At 41.8% G+C, this 16,790-nt stretch overlaps 1 protein-coding gene across 1 annotated transcript in view; it reads left to right on the top strand.

Moving 5' to 3' along the window:
- Positions 1–16,790, top strand: part of IMPG2 (interphotoreceptor matrix proteoglycan 2) — a gene marked incomplete at its 5' end in the record, with an annotated part of 64,134 nt that overhangs the window by 14,686 nt on the left and 32,658 nt on the right. The window contains 2 exons of the mRNA XM_081003906.1: positions 8,323–8,354; positions 8,457–8,480. Of these exons, the coding sequence (XP_080860032.1) occupies positions 8,323–8,354; positions 8,457–8,480 (56 nt within the window). The remainder of the gene's footprint in view (positions 1–8,322; positions 8,355–8,456; positions 8,481–16,790) is intronic.

Genomic DNA, 16,790 nt, shown 5'->3' with positions numbered 1-16,790 from the left:
GGCAAGGGAAAGTTGAGTGTAGTCAGACATGCACTCTGGACTTTAAAGGTAAAGGTACCCCTGCCCGTACGGGCCAGTCTTGACAGACTCTAGGGTTGTGCGCTCATCTCACTCTAGAGGCCGGGAGCCAGCGCTGTCCTCAGACACTTCCGGGTCACGTGGCCAGCGTGACGAAGCTGCTCTGGCGAGCCAGCACCAACGCAGCACACGGAAACACCGTTTACCTTCCCGCTATAAAGCGGTACCTATTTATCTATTTGCACTTAAGGGTGCTTTCAAACTGCTAGATGGGCAGGAGCTGGGACCGAACGACGGGAGCTCACCCCGCCACGGGGATTCGAACCGCTGGCCATGCGATCGGCAAGTCCTAGGCGCTGAGGTTTTACCCACAGCGCCACCCGCGTCCCCTCTGGACTTTAATAAGGCTGATTTCAAAAAGCTTAAGGAACTACTGAGTGATGGTCAGAAATACAGTGGTACCTCGGCTTACGAACTTAATCCATTCTGGAAGTCTGTTCTTAAACTGAAACCATTCTTAAACCAAGGTGTGCTTTCCCTAATGAGGTCTCCTGCCACCGGTGCGCTTCCACTATTCAGCTTCTGTTCTTTTTTTTCCTTTTCTTTTTTTAACTTTTATTTTGCTTTAAACAGGTACATATAAATATAGACAACCAAAATTACAAAGGAAAATTCCTTAATAGTAATGGGAAAAAAACTTTAAAAACTACAAAAAATATCAAAATACATAACACAGAACATAAGCATCTATGGAAAAGATAAAAGAAAAGAAAAATAGAAAAAAAAGAAAAAGAAAAAGGAAGATGAGCCAAAGCAGGAAGGCTCATCTATTGTACACTTCCGTCAAGCTCACAACAGATCATTATTCTTATCAATTATCTCTATCTGCATTCCAAAGGAATCCCTCATCTTGGTATCAGGGAACATTTTTCTATGCGGCATCATTCTAAACATAGCCAGATCTTTCTTGCTGAGCCCTTGTCCCCTAAATTATTATTTAAACATTCCCATTCTTCTTTCACCAATTTTTTAGGTTTATCTCTTATTGCATCTGTCAGCTTTGCGAGCTCCAAGTACTCGCACAATTTGACTACCCATTCCTCTTTAGTGGGTGTATTTTTATCTTTCCAGTGTTTTGCCACTATAACCCTTGCTGCTGACGTTGCGTACATAAATAGCCTAGTTTTGTTTTTGGGAATATTAACTGAAACCATTCCTAGTAAAAATTCTTCCAGTTTCTTGCTAAATGTAGTTTTTATCAATCTCTTTATCTCTTCATAAATCATGTTCCAAAATCTTTGTATCTCTAGACAGGACCACCACATATGGTAGTATGTTCCTATCTGTTCCTTACATCACCAGCACTTGTTATTGTTTGATTTATTTATTTTTGCAAGTTTTACAGGGGTCAGGTACCACCTATAGTACATTTTCATAAGATTTTCCCTTATAAGGAAACAAGCCGTGAATTTTATATTTTTAGTCCATAATTCATTCCAAATATTGGGTTTGATCGTATGTCCCAGGTCCCTCTCCCATTTTACTGTAATTTCTTTGATATCTTCCTCCTTTCTTTGCCAATTCAAAAGTAGTTAGTACATTTTAGAAAGTATCTTTTGATTATTATATAAAATATCCTTCTCCAGATAGGATATTTTTTTGTCAAATCCTTTGGTTCTTTTATCCTTTTCAAGGGCGGCTTTTAATTGATAGTACTGCAGCCAGGTTATTCCCTTCTGTTTCAATTCGCTTAGGCCCTTTATTTTCGGATCACTACTTGTTTCCTCTACTAAATCCTTATATGTTAGCCAATCGCTGTTCATATTTATCCTGTGAACCGACATAGATTCCATTGGTGACAGCAGCTTCTGTTCTTAGACCGAGGTAAAGTTTGCAAACTGGGACACTACTTCCGATTTTGCGGAGTTCGTAAACCGAATCGTTCGTAAACAGGGCTGTTCTTAAACCGAGGTACCACTGTACTCAAAGAGGAAGGAGTCCAAGATAGATGGGCATTTCTTAAATGTGTAATATTGTAGCTACGAAGGCAGAAAATTCCAACAATAAAGAAAAGTGGGAGGCATCTAAAGAAGCCAGTGTGACTGCCTAAAAAGCTTACAGATGAGCTGAGATTTAAGAAGGGCATGTAAAAGAAATGGAAGAAAGGGGAAATCACAAAGGAAGACAATGCACAACTTGCCAACAGTTATAGGGAGAAGGTCAGGTGGACCAAAGCTGAGAATGAGCTCAGACATGCAAGAGAGGTTAAAAATAATTTTAAAAGGTTTATTTGGTTATTTTCAAAGTAAGAGGAAGAACAAGCAGGAGGTAGGTCCTCTGTATAGAGAAGACAGAGAAATGCTATTGGGTGACAGAGAGAAGGTGGAATTGCTCAACACCTACTTTGCCTCTGTCTTCACCCAGTAGGAAAAGAGTGCCCAACCTGGTGGTAACAGAATAAATGATACAAGGAGGGAGCTGCAGTCCAACATGGGAAAAGAGGGTAGTAAAGGAACACTTAGCTACTTTAAATGAATTCAAATCTCCAGGGCCTGATGAGCTGCACCCAAGGATACTAAAGGAGCTTGTGGATGTAATCTCAAAGCCTCTATAATCTTTGAGAATTCTTGGAGAACAGGTGAGGTCCCTGCAAACTGGAGTCAGGCAAATGTTGTGCCCAACTTCAAAGAGGAGAAAAAAGAAAACCCAGGTAACTCCTGAGCGGTCAGCTTGATGTCAATACCAGGAAAAGACCTAGAACAGATAATTAAATGGTTGGTATGTGAGCTCTTCGAAAAGGATGCTGTGGTTACTAAGACCCAGCATGGATTTCTCAAAAACAAGTAATGCAAAATGAATCTCATTTCTTTATTATTTTTAATAGAGTTACAAGCCTTGGAGGATCAGGGGATCAGGGGAATACTGTGGATGTAGTACATCTTGATTTCATTAAGGCTTTTGACAAAGTCCCCCATGATATTCTTGCAGATGAACTGGTAAAATGTGGAATGGACGAGTTACCTGTTAAGTGGATTTGTAGCTAGTTGACTGGCCCAAACCCAAAGTGTTCTCACTAATGGTTCCTCATCATCCTGGGAAAAAGTGACAAGTGGGGTGCTGCAGGGTTCTGTCCTGGACCCCTTGTTGTTCAACATCTTTAAGAAGGATATTAACAAGCTGCAACGTGTGCAGAGGAGAACAACCAATATGGTTCTGCAAGGTTCTGGAAACCAAGCTTTCTAGGGAACAGTTGAGAGAGTTGGGTATGTTTCACCTGGAAAAGAGGAGACTGGGAGGGGGTATGATAGTCATCTTCAAACATCTAAAGGTCTGTCGCCAGGAAGATGCAGCAAGCTTGGAAGGTGGTGGACTCTCCTTCACTGGAGGTTTTGAAGCAGAGGCTGGATGGCCATCATGGATGATTTAGCTGAGATTCCTGCATTGCAGAAGGTTGAACTAGACGGCCCTCAGGGTCCCTTCTAATTCCACACCTCTTTGGTGTGGCAGTTTTAAGTAAAGATCAAACTAAATTAATGTTAGTGTTTGGCATTTAACCCTTGATTATTAATATGTAGTCCCGGTACGGGTATTACCCACATGACTGCTGTAGGAAATGGCAGCCCTGTTTCTTGTTCCCTCCTTTGCCTACCTAATATTGAGTTCAATTTCCCTTATGTTCTGGTATGCTGAGTGTGTCCCTACAGAAGCCTATGGAGAAAACTGGGGGAAGAGAAACAAACATTGTAGTGATGTCAGGGTATACGGTACATTGAATTAGACATTTCAAACAGAGATGCGGAGAATGCAATGTAGAGTTGGCAGTGGCGGTTTTTCATTTTTTGGTAATGTATAGTTCTATCCTTAGTTACGTACAGTTCCACCAGAACTTGAAATAATCAAACAAAATAGCTTTTCTTCTCCATTCCATATGGTATCTTGGGTTTTATTGTGCCTCCTTAAAGAATGTGTGTTCTTGAACTATATTGTGTTTGGTTTCCTGGCTTGTCCACTCTCTGCCTAGTGATGCACACTCACTGCATTTTATTCATACACAGTACAATAAGTTTGGGTTCAATATCCTGAGACAAGAATTAACATGGTGGTTTTATTAATTAGCAGAAAACAACAGCCAGTTTTCTGCTGGAGTTTCTTCAAATCCACCTTCACACCATTCAAAAGGGATCATCTCTAAACTCTCTCCCTAATGTTTATTGTCAGGAAATGTCTCTAAAGTACTCCAGTCCCTGGACCCAGAATCTTCTGCCCCAGGATCAAACTCAGGGAAAACTATGTGTAATTGGGTCAGAAACTGGCAGAGCACAGTGCTGATTGGTTGGAGGCTCATGATGTCACAAACCCATCTTCCCATCACCCTGGGAACAGTTTTTCAATTTTGTGTGCGTGTGTGCTAAAAGTAAATAAAGAAGGCTCCAGATGAACAAATGAACAAACATACAAGCAATTCTTTAAAAAGCAGAAGTAGCCTGAAGCATAGTGGCTACTACCTCTGTCAAATAAAAATTGTAAAATAGAGGGGAGAAGTGGTGCTTGCTCTGTGGAAGAGAGAAAAACAAGGATTCCTGTTTTTAAGGCACATTTGTGTGCACTTCAAGATTATCTTTAATTCCAGACTTTGGAGCAGAGGCCCAAGATTTTCCAGACATTTCCCTATAACTTTGAGCTTGTTATCACATTAGTATTGCAAGTGGCTTCTTTTGGAAGTCTTTGGCAAAGACTTTCAGACAAGTATGCCAAGGCTCAAGTTAGATATGAACAAGCACCACTTTATCCTTTCCCTCTTTTTAACTAACAACATGTGCAGATGTCTTGATGTTTATTCACAGTTATATTTACTTGGGATTCATCAACCCAAGCAGCTTAATTTGCCTCAACTTGCAACTCTAGTTTTCAGCCAGGCACTTAGTACTATATTATGCAGACACAGGTTTTCTAGATATGTCTTTTTCACTTTTACTAGTAAACCCTGTCCAGTTTTGTTACAGCTTATGGTTGAAACATATTAGTTTATGTACTTACTGCATGCGTAATAATCATGTAGCATTATCTGTTACTTGTTTATTAGTGAAGCACTTTATGTTACTTGGTTTTTTTAATATTAAAAAGCATAGACAGCCTTCCCTTTCTTTTAGGGGAGTCATAGGACTCAGCTATACAGCTGCAAATAAAACATTTTAAGTGTGTTTTAAATGCAATACACAATGTGACACTAGATAGTGATGGTGAACCATATGGAAAATCCAATGTATTTTTTTAAATCTTTTTTTTTAAAAGCATTTTCAGAATGGTTTTTATATGTGTTGGAGAGTTGGATGGCACCCCTTGGATTGTCTAGTCCAACCCTCTGCAATACAGGAATGATAGCAGTTCCCTGTGAAGAGGGATTGATTATGATTTTAACAGGCCTGTTTAGACTGTGACCCTGTATATTTTATGGAATTAGACACAAGGCACTGGCAGGTCCAATGAAATAGTTGCAAGGTTACTTTAGTATTCTCGTTGCCAATTCAGAGCCACTGAGAAGCACACTAAGAACTCAGCCGGCCGGCTTCTTTTCAGTGGGAAAGGAAACTACTCATACACAGAGACATAGGATTGCCTTAGACAAGAGAGAATTAGTCACCCCTACCCCATTACACACCCAGAAACTAATCAGACTAGCAATTGAGTTTTACTCTAACAACGGCAACAGGACACCATCCTTGACTGCGCTTGAGGGCAACAGGCTAGCTTAGAGGGTATAGGGGCAAGGCCTCAAGCTTTCTTCTCTAACACCTCACTAATATTCCATGCTCTCTCACTGCCTAAGGCAGCTGCCTCACTCAGCCTAAAGGCAGAGCAGGTCCTGCACACACATATAAGCCTTTGCACGCAGCTTCTCCCACCACTGAACTGGGAATTCCTTGCAGGCAAGGAAGCTCTATGTGCATCTTGGGCCAAGGAAGGGAGCACAAAGCATCTTGTTACTGTGCTGGGAAAATGCCCTTAGATACGAAATCCTGAGTTTGCCTGAAACTCATGCACTGAGGGAGCAATGAAAATTGCTCGACTTGAAGAAAACTTTTGGAAGGCAGACATAATACCATTCATTTCTAACTGGTATGCTCTTGGCATCTGTCCATCTTGGGAGACAACGGAGGAGTGAGACTTAGGAGGTGAAGGCAAACAGTTGGAAGGTTGCAGCACCTGCTGTGGCTGTAGAGACTGATGCGGGAGAGACATGTTTTGTTGCAGCTGGGGCAGATGAAGGCATCCAGTTGTGCTGCTATGGAGGCACCACAGTGTTTCTTCTCTCTGTGCTCTTCCCAATGGTTATTCCTCCTCTGGTCGCTGCTGTGAGTACGCAACCTGACTGCCTGTCTCCAGACACAGCAGTTGTCTGCCGTTGTTCTTATTTTAAATTGTATTGTTTTAACATTTTGATGTTTGCCACCTTGGGCTCCTGTGGGTAGGACATAAATTTAATAAATAGAATAAAATAAAGCCAAGGGAGGAGCACCAGTATTTCTGATCCCGTGCAGTGTGTTTCGTGCATTCTTTCAAAGCCACCTGCCCAGAGTCCTAAGCCCAGACAGCAGGAGTGAGTGCCTAATCCCACAATATCCAGGGTGACAGCACGCTTACATGTGCCATCAAACCAAAACACTTCTGGTAAGTGTTATTTTAAGCCTGCTGGTCTTGACCAGGTCACCTGCCTAAGCAATTTAGAGAGAGATGCGTTTTGGGGAAATAGTTATTTTCCTTATTCAAGTTTACTACTTAGAGGAATTGTATCGCCATGGAGCGGGAAAAAGGATCATTTCTGGTTGTTATTCAGAGAGCATATAGACTACTGATGCTTTGCTTTATTGGTGGTTTCAGAAAGGTGTCCAGAACGCAGCAATTTATTGTAATAATATTCTCTGGTCATACAGAGTCATAGGACTAAGGTGTTATGAAGTCAGACAAACACTTTCGAAGTGTCTTTCATTCAAGGGATATTCCTGATTTTAACCTTTTATTGGATTTTATTAGCAAAGTCATAGGCATTTGCGCAAAATTTCATGCGGGCGTGCACTCAGCAAATTTTATTCATTTATTTTATTTTTATTTTTTATAAGATATTTATTAAAGTTTCAGCATATTACAAAAATAAGAGAAAAAAAGTAAAAGAAAGGGGGGAAAAAAACAAAAATGAAAATACAAAGTAAAAACAGTTAAAAACAAATCAATCTTTCCATATCTTATCATATCTGACCTCCTCACACCTCCCTTTTTTGTATTCCAGTTCAATTAGTTAGTTCAGCAATTCCTTTCCCTCTTTGATTTTATCTTAATCTTTTATTTTATTCATTTATTTTAAAAGTGAACATTGAACACATAATTAAAAAGGACATTAATTTTTGTTCATCAAACAAAGAAACTAAAACTTAACTAAACAAATTTCCAATTATGTTACTTTAAAAATACAAACTTAAAAAATGAGGCACAAAATACCAATTTTTTGGGGGGGAAATTAGCCTGTACACATGCCTATGATAAAAGTACAATTTTATATTGTACACTTGTCACTCCCTTGATAGCTTGCTTTTATGCTGCCCTAATAATAATAATAATAATAATAATAATAATAATAATAAATTTATATCCCGCCCTCCCCAGCCGAGACAGGGCTCAGGGCGGCTAACACCAAATATATAATACATTAAAAACACAAAATGATATTGCTTGCACACACACATGCACACAGAGCAACCAAAATCTGTCATTCTATTCTTCTGAATTTGCCTGTAATATAATGGTTCTAGAGAACTGTAGTGATGAATGCCACACTAATTGTGGATGGCTTTCTGCATAGCTGTCCAACAGTTAAACAAATCAGATTCCTCCAGTTGCTTGCGTTGAGTTTTGCTGGTGGTTCTCAGAAAGCTTGAATGGAGTTTGGTCACATTAACAAGACCACATAAGTTTTCCGAAGCGACATAAAGAAAGTGGATTTCTATTTAACCTTTCCCCTCCCCCCTTGAATTTTCTGAATATAATATACAGTAGGCAATGTGGTAAAGCGCCATTTAATAGAAACAAAAAAAACCTAGCAATGTGGTCATTTGATTTGAGTAAACCATCTGAAGTTTTCCTGGTCACCTGAATAGATGTAGCCAAGGATCTTTGCAAGGGGCTTTCTCTCTGTAGGCTCACCTGTGCTAGAAAAAGAATGGGAGTGGTATCACAGAGGGTGCAAAAATATAACTTTTAAATTTTCAAAATGCAAGTACTTACCCGGAATTTAATTTTCTATTTTTCTAGAAGCTGTCCTATGCTAAAGACGCAATGGGTGGGTGAGTATCAGCATTACCCTGCATTTTACAAATAGTGTATATCATTAGACATATGAAGTAGCATTTCAACCATTTGTTTTTAAAATTTTGGTTTCTTATCAGTCCCTGCAGCGACTGGGCGTGTGGGTAAGTCACTTATACAATTTTAAAGCTTTAGTCTACTCCCTTTCCCACTCTGCCTGGTGTTCAGTTTTATGAAAGCATCATAAGAATATGCTTCATATAAATATCAAAAAGTGGCACTAGAGGCTTAAACAGACTGAAGGTCCCATATGTAAACCTCAAAGCAGACTCACGACCCAATGCACCTTTGGCATGTGTCATTCATTCATATATATATATACCGCATATATGCCTTCTCAGACTTTATGCCAGGCTTCATGCTGCCACATGAAAATGTATGTGTTAATTAGAATAGCTAGAAATGAACTTGTTGACATTGGCTTGTAGCCTAGCAATTTCATACCTATTAAGGGTTGACATTCAAACCCTAAAGTACTTTTCTGATAACCAGGGTTCCAAATGATAAGATAACGAATGATTCAATTTGTTAATCAAAGAACTGTGTGCAACTGTTTCCTCACACTCAAGGGAGTTTTGCAGTTGTGCTTCTGGAATAGCAGCCACTCATCCCACATGACAAAAATGCAGGCGATTTTCAAAAGCATTTTGTGATGTGGTACGGAGGCCTGCTATTCAAAGAAAAGCATTTTAAAAACACTCCTGGGCTAGGGGGGGTCTAAGGAACTATTTGGCTTCCTGCCAATATGTTGTGTATAAGGGCTAGAACTAGCTGTGTGGCTGTCATTGGCCATCATTGCAAATAAATTTTGCAGGTAGATTTGGGAATGCATATGTAAGCAATGCACTCACTGGAAAGATAACATAAAATACTCTTAAACAGAATATAAATGCTCTTATAAAATGACTGCGTAACTACAATAGCCCTTTTTTTAATTAAAATGACATTCTAAGAGTTTGACTAGTTTAGGTTCTAAACCAGGGATAGTAAACCTGTGGTCCTTCAGTGGTTATTGGACTCCCATCAGTCCTAGCCAGCATGGCCAGTGTTAGGGGACGGTAGCAGTTGTGGTCGAACAACATTCAAAGGGCCATAGATATAAGTGCTGTGTGCTTTATTACCTATAATGTTTTTGGTATTTAAATATCCAGAGACCATTTTCTTTCTTTCTTTTTTTTCAAATCACCACAACTACTGAGATACCTTCTTGACTATGCTGTCCATGTAAAAAGTTTAAATAGCAAGGCTGGGGTTTGACCACATTTGTGGAATTCCCCATGAACAAAATTTGGGTTTGTGTGTTTTTTTCTGGAAGAGTAATTACAGTTGCATGCAACATCTGTCTCGAAGTTCAAGTTTGGACATATCAAGTTTTGAGATCCAAAACTCCTTTATTTTAGATTTCTTCTGATTCTATATGGCACTAGTCTCTTTAATTTTGAACAGAATTTTCTGCAGTGTGTGTTTCGACACTGCATTGTTTTATATAAACCTGGCGTGTCTTTGGATGTGCTTTTAAATCTTGACCACAAAAGATTTGTCTAAGTTGAGGCCTGTCCTGGAGAGAACAAGAGCACTTCAAACATGGAGTTGTTTGAAACCAGCTATTTTTCTTGTGTGAGAAACAACTTCAACTAATTTTTAAAGGAATTTTTATAGTGTCATTATTTTTTGAAGTACTGGGACATGTGTACTCAAGTGCTGAGAGGATGGACTCCGTTTGCAAGGCTGAAATTCCAATACGTGGTCCATCCCCACCCCCTGAAAATCAGGAGGCAGCCAGGGATGGCTTCCAAGTCCAGACATTCCATGGAGCAATAAACTGGCATTGTAACTAAGGAATCAGAACTGCATTTAGATGTCAAGAAATCATGCTGCTTTCTATTAAACATGACAGGAAAAGCTGCTCTTTTTCAAAGAGCAGCTAAGAGAAGAAAACAAATATGTCTGAAGTAGAATTAACTTCAGTATAGTTGCCATTCCAATAATTGAGATCGCAGCAGATTCACATGCTGTGTGGCAGCTGTATTATGTGTCCAACATGCACCAAGTGTGAAGGGGAGGCATGCATCTCCAAGCATGCGCAAGTGTTAGCAGAAGTGTTGCTTTCACTTCTTACACCAGATGCTAGGCAGGTGCCAAATGTGGGTACCATACTCTCCAACATTTCATTGAAGAAAACAGAGATGCACTTGGTGTGCTTGTAACACATCTATTTTCACAAAAAGCTTCATTTCCTGTCTCAACTTACTCTGATGTATTAACTCAACAGTAGCCTGTCCTGCAGTGGCTTTTGAAACAGTTTATAAACACACTGACTATAACTGTTTCCTTTGGGGCAAGGAACCCCTTAAGAATATTTATAATTTCACAACTGATGCAATTTCCACAAGAATTTACTTTCGGGTGTATCCAACAGTGTTGCTTAGCTGACAGTAAGGGTTCTGTCAGCAGAATGGGGAAAGAGGCCATTTTTTGAGATACCCCTCCCCACTGAAGCTCCCTCACACCCCGGAATCTGTTCTAGATGGTTGGAGGACTCTGAAGAGCACATTTGGGGAAGCATGGAGAAAATAGAACAGCTGGAAATTTATTCACCCCCTGTTCTGCTGACTCCTATTGTCAACAGTGATACCATTGGGTACAATCTTATGTGGATAGGCCACTGGGGAGATGGAATGGAAAGGAAGCAGTTCACTGGCATTTGATGTCCACATGAATGCATTTAGAAGTTTTCCAATGAGAAGGTTACAAAGAGAAGGTGTCTAGTTATTGTGCACACTCCTTTTTCTGCCCTTTGAGAGTAGGTGCCAAAGAGATGCTCCAACATCCATGCTCAAGAATGCCGACCACAGAGCAGAGATGGCCAACTGGACTCTTAAATACTATGAACATTTCAAGACTGATTGCTCCCTTACCACTCTCAGAGGGCAGACTACGGAGAGGACAAAGGGAAGAGGTCCTGCATTGCCTGCCTGCTCTTCTCTTTCTCCAGTGGCAACATGGTGGTTGGACTAGTGACCTGAAATATGGTGGCAGAGCTCTCAGGCTGGCTTCAGATTTGGAAAGTGAGGATCTTGTGCATGGGCAAGTTGGCTTGGTATTTTGTGTTTCTGTGAAGGGATGAGGACAGGCTCGTGCAGAGCTTGTCTGAGGACTGAAGCAGATGTCCCCAGTCGGCTGGAAGGCCCAGGGTATTCTTTGCATGATAGTGTAAGTCTGGCAGGCTCCTGGTGCCCACCCCCAGGCAGCTTAGCCCTCCAAGGCCCGGGGCAAGTGTATCTGGCCCCCGCAAAGGCCTGGAGGCTGTGTGTGTGAGAGAAAGAAGAATGGAAGAGAGAGTGGATGAATGGGCTATGTGCCTGAATGGATGGATCTTGCTTGTGTGCTTTTGCGTCTCTCTGAATGGGTGGGTGATATGTGAGAGGGAGATAAGGAGGGAAAGAGAGAAGGGGTGATAGAGGGAATGTGAGAACTCAGTTATTCGCATGCACTTTGGCTCTGCTCACCATTTATAAATGGCCCCAACGACTTTCCCCCTGACACGATGCAGTCCTCAGTTTCAAAAAGGTTGCCCACCCATGACATACATGCATGAGCAGGGCAGGCCCAAGATATTTTTATGCCCGATTCAAAGGACAAGATGGTCACACACACCCTTTCAATGCCAGTTGAATTTTAGTTCAACACTGGTGGCCAGACAGCATCCTCCTCTGCACCCGAGAGCCAAGGGAAGGGTTAGAAGGTGCAGTTTCAGGTTGTGTGGGGCACAGATCTGTCCTCCAACTCCTTGCTGCCACACCCCACACACCAGTGTCTCCTGTTTAAGGTAGCCACTTCACTTTGCCTTGTGCATGAGAGTTGAGAGGTACCCAACCTGCCACTCAAATATTTAACTTCTAGAGATCAAAGAGAAGGGTTCAAACTTAAAGGACATATAAATTAAGTTGGCAAATCAACTTAAAATGCTTTGTTGGCAGCCTTTGTTTTCACCTTGTTTTCATACTCTTAAAACAGTTGTTCTATAAAAAAAAGTCTGGCACAATGTTATAAAACTACATCTTTGGCTGTGTCTCCCTTAGCACCTCATAAAATCTCACCCGGACTTGGGAAAATAGTTGTGCATAGGTGATTTCAGCTAATTATTGTGTACTGGATAGTTTTGGAGTAGCTAGAAAATGAAAATGTTTTGTTTTTATTGCATAACTTACTTCCAGGAATAGCTCAGTTGGTTTTACTGACTATTACGCAACACTAGGATGAAAGTATGTTCCAATATAACTGATGTTTCATGAATGTAGAAAGAGGCTTGGCTCTTTAAAAGTTGTAGAAGACCAAGTCCTTAAATCAGTATTGATTTTTTTTTAAATTAGGCTTTGTATCCTTCTATACACATGTATAATTTAAATGGGAAATAGTGTTCAGGGTAAAAAAGCCTTACACTTAAAAGAAAAAATGGCACACCAAATCATAAACTTTGCCTTCATACCTTGCTATATAATCTATGTCATAATGAAAGCTCGAAATTGTTATTGAAATCAAATAAGCACCTGTGGATTCTTGTGGGGAGTGGGAAGCAATTGACTTAATTTTTGTTTTTACTCCAAAGATCAAGAGTGCTGACTCATAAGATGGTTGTCTAGCTTCTAACTGATCTGGCCCTGAGATACTTGAAGGCAGGGCCGGCCCACCTGTGAGGCAAGATGAGGTTACTACCTCAGGCAGCAAAATCCACAGGGGCAGCAGATCCCAATGGAGATCTTTCTCTCCCCCACCCCCTTGTTCCTAATGTATCTCTTCACTCCCCCCTTCTTCCCTAGTGGGGAGGCAGGACCATTTTGTGCTTTGGTGCTTTGCCTCAGGCACCAAAATGTCTTGGTCCAGCCCTGCTTGAAAGAACACCTGCTTCCTCTTCAGTTAAGATCCTTAGAGCATCTCTGCTGTTGTCTGTGATGAAGAGCAGGGTTTTCTCTGCAGTGGCACATTCCACCTAGAATACCCTACCTAGGAAGGTCCAGCCTTCCCTTTCCTCTTTTGTTGTTTACTCTGTGTCGAATTTTAGATGAAGAGTGCTATTTAGCTCATGTCTTCCAGTGGGTTTCCTGCAGGCATCTGGTTAGCCACTGTGATCACCAACTAGATGGAACTTTGGTCTAATCCAGCAAGACTGCTCTTACATTTCTTGTTATAAGCTCCTTGGGGCAGGGACCTGCCCTTTTATACTGTATGAAACACCATGCACACTGAAGATGCATAAATAAATAACAACATGGGCAGCTGATTATGACTTCTTTGTTCTGAAATGGATTTGCACTATAGGGTTTGCACCAAAACAGCAACCAGCAGCATTTAAAACACAGATCTATGCAGCATTTGCAAAGCGTGGGAAACATAGGTTGTTAGCCCTCTAAATGTCGCGTAATGTCGCAAAATTGTGATTGTGGCCAGAATGGAAGAATTCTATTAAATACAACCCCACCCTCTGCAATTATAATTAGAAAAATGAGGCGTAGGATTTTAGAACTTCATGTATGGGTAATAAATGCTAGGAGGGTACATTTGTTTCAGAACAAATACTATGAAACTTTGGGAGGCGAAGTGTAGGGATATCGCGGAGTGGGCAGTGGGGTCCGGAGGGAGCACACTCCCCACCAGCAGGCAGTTACAGTCTGCCTGCACGCGTGACCCTGGGGTGCGTAGCACATCCCCCCCCCCGACAAGCCACAGCTGTCTGTACATCGTTCCCTCTGTCTGACCTTTTGCGGTCTCAGCAGTCTGCGGTGTCCTGTCTGTAACCTTTGTCTCTGAGACCTTTTGTCTCCTTCGTGCAAGAGGAAAATGACGCTGTGGAAACAGGTGCCAAAATAACTTTGTACCACCCCACGATCTTGGGACCGAAGATGTGTAAAGGTCACAGCCCAAAATGTATCTGCCTAGCTTGCATATTTGTCTCAATAAAAGGAGGCTCCACAAGACTGACCGGCAGCTTGCATGCAGCTCACCTGTGCGCAGCTCACTGATGATCAACCCTCAGTCTTGTGCCTTCACTTCAGCGAAGGTTAAAATTGGGCCTTCCCTTGGACAATTCAGTGTCCTGGTTCTCATACCACGTAAGCCAAACAAACATTAACAAACATTCACTCTTTCCTGATTTGCAAAACATAGGAAGTTGCCTTATATTGACTCAGACCAGTGGTCCTGACCAACTTCAGTACAGTGGTACCTTGGGTTAAGAACTTAATTTGTTCTGGAGGTCTGTTCTTAACGTGACACTGTTCTTAACCTGAAGCACCACTTTAGCTAATGCGGCCTCCTGCTGCCGCTGCGCCGCCACTGCACAATTTCTGTTCTTATCCTGAAGCAAAGTTCTTAACCCGAGGTACTATTTCTGGGTTAACTGAGTCTGTAACCTGAAGCGTATGTAACCCGAGGTACCACTGTATTGTCTACATCCCAACCAACTCATTGGGGTTTCAGACAGGCATCTTTCTCAGCCCCACATGTATATGTCAGGGGTTGAACCAACAATTTTCTGCATTCTAAGAATTTGCTCTACCATTGAGCTATGGCTGTTTCCCTTTGAAGTAACCTAGAATACCATTGGCTTACTTGCAAATGATAAATAGTTCCTTTGAAGCCTTATTTACCTAGGGATCCATCAGCCACGCCATCCCCGGACCTTGGAGGGAACAAAAGTACCAGGAAAGCAAAATCTTCTTTGGAGAAAAAGTTTATTGAAATCTGTGCACAGAGACAATATCTGTACACAGAGACAACCAGCTGGATAGCTCCTGAAAATAGACTGGCTGTAAAGCAAGACACTTCAGCAAACTTTCTTATACTCTCTGAGCACTCTCCCCCTCCCATACCTTCTCAAATTATTCCCTTACATGGCACATCTATATTGCTTGCTAAACACATTTTATTGCTTGCTAAACATTCTTCCCCTCTCCTTTGTACACGTGTCTTTTCTCATCTTTGCATTAGTAAGCATAAGACAGGAAAAGGGGCCTCTTTAGCAGGCCTGGTTAAATCTGCACTTTTGACCCGCCAGCCAAATTTAGCAGGTCTGGTTAGTTATTGCTAACAGCAGCGGTTTCTTGCTAGCTGGCTAGGCAGGAAACGAACTTTTGACCTGTCAGCCAAATTTTGCAAGCAGTCACTGGCGGTGTGCTAACTGTCTGGCCAAAATTTGCAGAAGTAAGATTAGCACAGGATTAGCACAGGAATTTACTGCAGATAGTATTTGAGAGCAACCTTTCTTAGGTACAGAGTTCTAAGCACAGAAAATATTGAGAGAAACCTTTTCCCATCTCCCTTTACTCCCTCCTCTTCTTTTGAACAATCTATTACTTAGATTCGTTCTGGGGTAGGGGTCTATATTCTCTCATTACAGCAATCACGCGAGGTCCCATCATGCGAGACATCATCTTTCCCATCATATTCTGCAAGCATTGCATCAAGCAGGGAATACAAAAGCAAAAAAAGCAATAGAAGCATTATTGGGCCTATCACCATACTAACCCTGTTGGGTGGATTGAACTCTCGTGCTGCCTCCCTACTGACCAGAGCATATGGAAGCTGAAATCCTGGGGTGGCAATTCTTACTGGCACTTGTTTAGCAATTTCAATGCACACCTGGTTAAGGCTCCCACCCCTGCAATACTTGCATTAAGATAGGTTCCGTCCCATCTAACGCCTGGATTAAGATTAGAACCTGGTCCATCAGATGAGGTTGGTATAGTAACCTCATCAAACTCCTGTTTCCAGTAGTCAATGAGCACGCCATCTCTTACCACCGGCAAGACGAACCAGTCGTAGCAGAGGCCAGCAGGCCAGTAAGGGCGGTATGGCTCGGTAGGGTCAGGGCTGTGGGGCATAGAGCAAATCAATACAGAATATAACAGAAAAAAAAGGAAAAGAGAAAGTCCTTATGAAAGTATTAAATGTCCTGGTGGACTTCCTGGATCAGTCCCGGCACGGGTTTTCACGTTGGGGACGCTGCCCGCGGGCGTCCCTCCCATCCATTTCTTCAGCTGTGCGTTGAGATATCAGCTTCCGGTGTGATATCAGCAGAGCGGTCATCAGCGGAGGGTCTGGAGATGGTCAGCCGAAGGGGTTAATCAGGATTTAACTGCACAGTTCAATCTATAGTGGTCACTCTGGTGTGGTGGACCCAAGGGGTGATGCCGGCGAATTTCACGGCGGTGGGTGTGGAGAGCAGGACGGTATAAGGTTCCAGCACGGTTGTAGCTGCGTCCGTGCCCAATCGTTTACCCACACTTCATCACCTGGCTCGAACTGATGCAGCCAACACACAGGGGTTGCGAGCCTGGGTCCACCTGTCGAGACAAAAGAAAACTCGGAAGAATATCTGGACTTAATTATTCAATTGCATATCCTGACCAGCATGT

This window comes from Podarcis pityusensis (genome assembly GCF_964106645.2).
Source record: "Podarcis pityusensis genome assembly, chromosome: 4".
In the NCBI taxonomy this organism is placed as follows: Eukaryota; Metazoa; Chordata; class Lepidosauria; order Squamata; family Lacertidae; genus Podarcis; species Podarcis pityusensis.
This window is presented reverse-complemented; position numbering and strand designations above follow the sequence as displayed.